Source organism: Belonocnema kinseyi, chromosome 1 (genome assembly GCF_010883055.1).
Source record: "Belonocnema kinseyi isolate 2016_QV_RU_SX_M_011 chromosome 1, B_treatae_v1, whole genome shotgun sequence".
Taxonomy (NCBI): domain Eukaryota; kingdom Metazoa; phylum Arthropoda; class Insecta; order Hymenoptera; family Cynipidae; genus Belonocnema; species Belonocnema kinseyi.
This window is the reverse complement of record NC_046657.1, coordinates 179956239-179963491: the sequence shown is the minus strand read 5'-3', so window position 1 is coordinate 179963491 and position 7253 is coordinate 179956239. Positions and strand designations below refer to the sequence as shown.

The 7253-nt window shown below is 29.0% G+C and overlaps 1 protein-coding gene across 4 annotated transcripts in view; it reads left to right on the top strand.

Moving 5' to 3' along the window:
• The window catches only part of LOC117174393 (putative beta-carotene-binding protein), a 219510-nt gene that overhangs the window by 52464 nt on the left and 159793 nt on the right, over positions 1 to 7253 (top strand). For all 4 annotated transcript variants that reach the window (XM_033363485.1, XM_033363494.1, XM_033363502.1 and 1 more), the window contains exon 2: positions 810 to 850. In XM_033363485.1, the coding sequence (XP_033219376.1) occupies positions 810 to 850 (41 nt within the window). The remainder of the gene's footprint in view (positions 1 to 809; positions 851 to 7253) is intronic.

The following is a 7253-nucleotide window of genomic DNA, read 5'->3' as shown; positions in this document are numbered from 1 at the left end:
AAAATCTCTATCCCATCCACACACTACTCCTTTCCCCTGCCGAGTGAGTCACGCCTACCCCGAAAGGGAAATGGCTTAATGGTGTAATAATAATAATAATTACTTCGTTGGAATAAATGTTTATTTGTTATAAATAATTTAATTATAATAATTAAATTAAATATTTTCTTCCACTAAAGAAACAAGAATTTACCTAAACACAATACCTTTTTTATTTAAATAAATGCTCCATTGCTATAAATACATGAACCCTTTGTGACAAAAAATATATATTGTAATTTAATTAATATTTTTTTGAATTAAATGATAATTTATTTGATTTAAATAAACCGAAATCCTTGAATCAAGTATATAAAAATTATTGATTCAAATGTGTCCTGAATCAGTTAAAAGAATCCAACTCTTTGAATAAAATATATATTTCTTTGAACGATTAATCACATTTCAACGAATGCAAACCCTTTTGAATTAAAGAAATCATTTACTTCAATGAAAGAAATATGTATTTTAATCAAGAAAATACAGCCAAAGAATTCATTTTTTATATCAGCAAAATATATATGCCTGGTTTATATAAAAAGTACTTCTGTTAAAGAATATTTTCTTGATGCTAAGAAATAGGATTCAAGTAAATGCATTTACTTGGTGCTAAGAATGATTTTTTTCAGTTACTATAACGTTAAGCACAACCTACTTTTTTGAGATTTGGAAAATAAGAAATTAATTAAACTTGGTGGAACATTCATGTCTGAATTTAAAGGTGTTGTCACTAATTTATTAACTGACTGGTTTCTTTATTTAATTTTCAGCCTAGCGGCAACGATCCCTTATGCAGCGGTTGGTGTATTACGTGAGTACATTTTACACGTAATTCCATTAGAAGTAACACAAAAAATTGACGACGATTGCAAGGGAAAAAAGTAGATTTAAGTACATATCTATTTTTTTATTAACATTATTATGTTTTACTTTGGGTGATTCTACGGAACTTTTCCTGCAGATTTCGTATCATTTAATATAACTGCTCCAGCTAGTCAAGTTTTTAAGAGTAACGGGGTAATAGTGTTATAAACATATTTTTGGCATTTTTTTAAATGTACAGAATAACAATAAGACGTGCAAAATAATATAGTTAAATTAGGATTACTGCAAAAAAAACCTATTAGTAGGCTGAATTCACTTCCAGTTGGACAGGCTGTACATTCTTATGTTCAAAATCGTTGCCGCAAAAGCATTTTTTTCAAAGGATGATAATACGAAACGTATTTAACCGATTCCGTGGAAAAATTCTTTAGACAAAGTTAAGAGTATCTGAACATTTAAGACTTGTCACGCTACTTAGGGGGCTTCCATAAACCACTTGGACAAATGTTTGCAACTTTTTCTCGCCCCCCTCCCCAATGTGATCCACCGTGGTTTTTTTCTATTTCTTGTAAAAGGAAAATAAAACAAAAAATTATAAGTGGTAGAAACCAAGCACGTGTTTGCGGCCAGAATTTCCTTGCCTCAACTCATTAACTTATGTAAACAAACAAAAAGACTTGGGGAAGGGGCACGCGGGGGTAGAAAGAAGAGTTACTCAAATAATCAATTGTTTAAGGCCATGTGACGAGTGGGTCACGTGATCAGATTCATACATTACCGACAATTTTTTTTATTTCCTGACTTGTTGTAACACGAAGTATCACATCGAGTCAGGAAATGAAAAAATTTTCGGAAAGGTAGGAATCTGGTCACGTGACCAACTCGTCACATGGCCTTAATTATCTACACCAATATAAATATTTTACATTTTATTTTTGATTCTAATAGATCTTTCCATTCCCTTGAGAAATCTACTAGAAAACCGAAAAATTTATAGATCGATAAAATTGGGGGCGGTTTTCCTGAAAATGTTTAAACTCAATTTTCTCAAAAACTACAGATTTTTATTTTCTCCAGATTTTTGTTCTTAGTTGATACTAATATTTTTTCTTCTAAAAAATGAAACTAGACGATATATGACAAAAGTAGATAAATTAAAGTTATTCCTTTCTGATTCGGGACCCAGAAATACGTTTTGTTAGACCTAAGAGGTCGCGTCGAATGCCCTGTGTGAAATTGTTTGATTCGGCACCCCAAACAAGAATAACTTGGATATTTTTCGGAAAATTTTAGGTTTAAATTGTTATTTAAGGGTATGTGATACTTCGTCATGTGGTCAATCGGGTACAGTTCCCCCGGCTTTTTTCCAGAAAAATGAAAATTTTAAAAAAGTGAATTCGGGGATGGTATAAACTATCATAACGGACGACCCTGGACTCTTTTTTGAGGGATAATAAAAAAATGTATTGTGCTGAATAAAATTTTTATGCATGTGCACTCTTTTGAGGTTAAGATCGTTTTTCAGCTGTCATTCCGATAATGTAGGTCTCTGTCGAACCGATACTGTCGGTAGCACTCAACAATAATTATGGAAGAGAATTATAACACACAATAGTTAAAAATTTAACTATTTTTGTTACAAATTCGATGGGTCGATTTAGAGATAATTTTTTACTAAAACTTGAATCATTCCATTTTTGGTTGTGAATTAAACGATTTGGTTGACAATTAATCCGTTTTAATTCAGTACTCAACTATTTTCTTAAAAATTCCTCGTTCTTAGTTGAGTTAATCCGTTTTTTTATTTAAAATCGATACTTTTTTGTTTAGGATATCAACTATTATATTTTTTATAGAGAATTTGTATTTTTTGAATATTTATCGTTCTAGGTTGAAATTGAATTGTTTTGTATGAAAATCTTCCTTTTACTGAAATATTTCACAATTTGGTAAAAATTTAAACTATTTTGTTGAAAATGAACTTTTTGTTCAAAATTTATATTTTTCATTGAAAATTCAACAATTTTTCAACAATTTTTCATTGAAAATTCAACAATCGTTTTTGTTTTTTTTATTCCTTATAATTCATATTTTTGGTTGGACATACAACTATTTCGTTAAAAATTAAACTATTTTTATCAAAATTTAACTATTATTAAATTATAATTAAAATCTTTTTTTTCCATTTGAATTCAATAAATTAAAATCAATTAAAATTATGAATTTTAATTCTATTTAAATATATTTATTGCAACTATTTAGTTAAAAAAAAATGTGTTTAGTAATTTGAACTATTTCAATCTTATGAAATTAATCTTCTTGGTTAAAATATCATCTTTTGAGTTGCATTTTCAACTGTCTAGATGAAAATGAATGTTTTTTAAGATTCATAATTTTAGATTAAAATGTATCTTTTGGGTGAAAATTTAACTATTTTGTGGAAAATTCGTTTTTTTAAAATCCAAAATTAATTTTTTAACTCAAAATGACACCATTGTATTATTTCTTGAAAATTTAACTATTCAGTTCACAATAAATCTGTTTTGATTGGGGATGCAACTACTTTCTTACAATTTTTTTTCTTGTATATTGTCTCTTTTAGGTTTGGATATTAATTTTTTATTTATTTACTGCAAAATTGTCTTTGTTCTTTATTGCGGCTAGAAGTTTTTTTTCTTTCTCTAGACGCTGCAAAATTTTACTTTACTTACTTTAACTTCCTTTCCTTAACTGACGATTCAGCTCATTCATGTTTTATTGAAGCTTGATATTCTTGAGTTCAAAATTTGAAGAATTTGTCAGTATTGTATATTTTCTTTCATGAAGTATTTGGACAAAGATCCTTGAGTATCATAAAGAAGTTTATACTACTGCCTGTAATAGTATAGCACAGGTTGTTCTCGTGGCAGCATTATTTACCGTACACGGTGCACCCGAACCTTTTCTGAACCTTTACGCTTACGTGGGGCCTCCAGCAGAAGTGTCTTTTATCAGTGTACGTGGCGCATAATGCATGTCTGCAGATGGTTCTATTGCCTCACTGCTAAGCCGTCACCGTTGTCAAATTTTGTATAGCTTTATCATTATTTGTAGCCCAAAATTGCATCTTCGTTTACGGCAATCCTGACTTGTGTCCACCTGGAAGTTTGTCGAATCACTTCTACACACCCAATATTTTTGTATTTCGTTACACTGAATATAAATTTTCTAAAGACGAAATTATTTTTCAGGAGCGACGCATTTAATAGGTCCGTACATCTAACGGACATGCCAAAGGTTTTGTGGAAATGAAAGCTTTCGAATTCAATTTAAAACTTTAAAGACTACAAATTTATATTTTACCACTTGTCAATAATCATAATTGAAACATTTCCTTATTGAAACGCTCTATATTTGAATCTAGTTCAGTATTAAGTTGAAGAATTGATCAATCTTCAGCTTCCAATTATTTGAAGAGTTTTCAGTATTGACATATTTGACATTGGAATTATTCGATTATTTTAATTTTTTTCCTTTTTTCTTTTGTTTTAATGCCATACGCAAGAAAAAAAAGGCGCTCTTCCCATTTATGTTCCAAAATTTAAAAAAATTTAAATTTGAAAGTTTTTGGTGTGTATTCTTTATCGAATCAATTATTTCCATTAATAAATGGTGTTAGGATTAGTTGCAGTTTTAGTTTCAAAAATTGAATACTTTATCTGAGAATAAATTATTTCATACATTGACGTTAAAAATGTAAAAGTACAATTTTCAAGCAAGCAGATGAATTCTCCACTAAAAGTATAAGTAATCAATCAAAAATGATTAATTTTGCATTGAACTGGTACACAATTAACGTTAGACCTTTCCTGGGTCAAAGAAATTGACAACATTAAGTAACTGAACGAAATCTCAAACACTAAACTGAGCTTAACAAAAAAAAATAGACATTATGAGGTTATGGTGTACCGAAATCTGACTTCTTTTTTACCTTCCGGCAAGTTCAAATGAAAAGAAAGATAACCTAATAGAGGGCGTGATTTGCGACAGAAAAAGGTTTTCCTAACGTTATTAATAACAATTCAGTAGTTTATAGTAGTGATTAATAGAGTATGATTTATTAAACAGATTAATTCTCTTCACAGTATCATTGATAGCAAGCTTGGCTCATGAGTAACAATTCAGAATTTTAAAAGGATTAACATTATCAAAATCTCTTTAGTCTTCACACGTAGTTAGACAATAGCTCGAAGTCACAATTTAAAAAATTGATAAGATTAACTTAAATTAACTCTTTTCTCGATACTCCACGCGCTCGATAATTTAAAGTTATATTTGGGGCGACTAGTTACATTAAAAGAAGGGAGTTCAACAATGAATTCAAGGGACAATAGATAATAATTTATACGCTCAGAGCAAAAGCGAACCAAAAAAAAAGTTGCGGAAAAGAGAATTAAAAATACGCGAGAGCAAAAACGACTTAAGAATTAGCCGAGAGGTAAAATGACACAAGAATGAAGGGAGAAGATTCCCCCCAATTTGCTGCTGCCAAGACCAGCCTCGTGTAAATCAAAAAATGCGCGAACATGAACCAAGCTCGCCCGACTTCACAAATGACGATCTAATCAGCTGCTCCCAGAGCTGCCAGATCGAGTCTAAGATTTATCCCCACCATAGGCTTTCTGTTTATATCTCGATCCCCATTTGAAAGAAATTAAAGAAACTGCCGATTCTGATGTTTCGCGTGATTCTTAATTTCATACATGATTCGATTTTGAGGTTATGTTTTTCAGGTGTATATAATATGGATATTATTACTGTTCTATATATTATTAATATTAATATTATAATTATAAAATTTTATATTCATATTAATGACTAGTTGACTATCTTTTAATAGAAATAGTTCAACTTTCAAATAAAACAATTAGTTTTATGCAAAAAAAGTACATTTGAAATAAAATACTTAAATTTAAGAGAATTGTTTAAATTTTTTAACAAAAAGTTCAATTTTCATCCAAAAAGCTGAATCATAAACTAAAAAATTCATTTTTATTAAAATACATGAACTTTGCACAAAAGAAATTTATTTTCCACCAAGTCTAATTTTCTATACAAAAATTAATGTTTAATCATTGTTAAATTTTCGACAAAAAATTAGTTTTGTAAAGCTCTTGAAAATTTCTTGAAATTTTAAAAATACCGTAAAATATTTCTCATCCTTTAAAATCTCATACTAAATTATTGAAATAAATCGAAAATTCCTTGGAATCTATTAAAATATCTTAAGATATATCAAATCCTTTAAAAGCTCACATTAAATTACTGTAATCAATTGAAAATTCCTTGGACCCTTTTAAAATACACTCAATGATTTCGAAACCTTCAAAATCTTTTGAAACACCTTGACATCTTTTTAAGATTTTTAAGGTACTTTGAAGTTTTTTTAAACAACCCTGCTATAATTGTTAAAATTCTTTGAAATTCTTTAAATTATAAAAATGGAATGAAAATTCATTGACATCTTTTGAAAAATTCTCAAATATTTGAAATTCTAGAAAATCTTTTGAAATCTCTTGAAAATTCCTAGAAAATTCAAAAATACTCTCAAATATTGCAATACCTTCCAAGTATTTTAACGTACCTTGAGCTTTTTTTAAAGGTTTTTAAAGTACTTCTTTAAAATTCTTTGAAATTCCTTAAAATTATAAAAATAAGATGAAAATTCCTTAACATCTTTTAAAACATCCTCAAATATTTCAAATCCTTAAAAATCTTTTGAAATCTCCTGAAATTTTTAAAAGCTTCAGATTGAAATTTAGAAAAGAGAAAAATTTCAAAACGTTAAATTTTGAAATGTTTGTAGGTTAGAGTTTTGAAAATGGAAGCAATAAAAATTGAAAACTTTCAAAGTTATATTTTCAACTATGAAATATGAATAATTTTCAACTCGATGGAATTAAAGTCTTCCAAATTTGAATTGTATACTCAGAAGATTATTGACGAAAAATTAGTAATCATAAATAAATTGAAAGTGTTAAAAATTCAAAAGTAAATTTAAAAGTTTTGATTTCTCTAGAATCAAACCGAAGGGCCTATGACAAAGTCACCGAACGCGTCCTCGGGTTGCGGATAGAGGGTCCCTGTACCAAGGGTTTCTGCTGAATATGGTTACAAAAATAAATAGGCAGTCGCAGAAACTAATTAATATTATCTTCGGATCCAGACAGATATGTTTTATTTAAAGTGGTTATGTCAAGTATAGTTGGCCAATGCTTTACCAGAGCAGTAATGGCTCAGTGCTGGTGACCAGGACAGATAATCGTCAGTTTGCCCAGTACTATGCCGACAGTATAAATATTAGAAATAAATTTTAGTATGTTTCAAAGTGTGGTTCGAGTGTTCTAAAA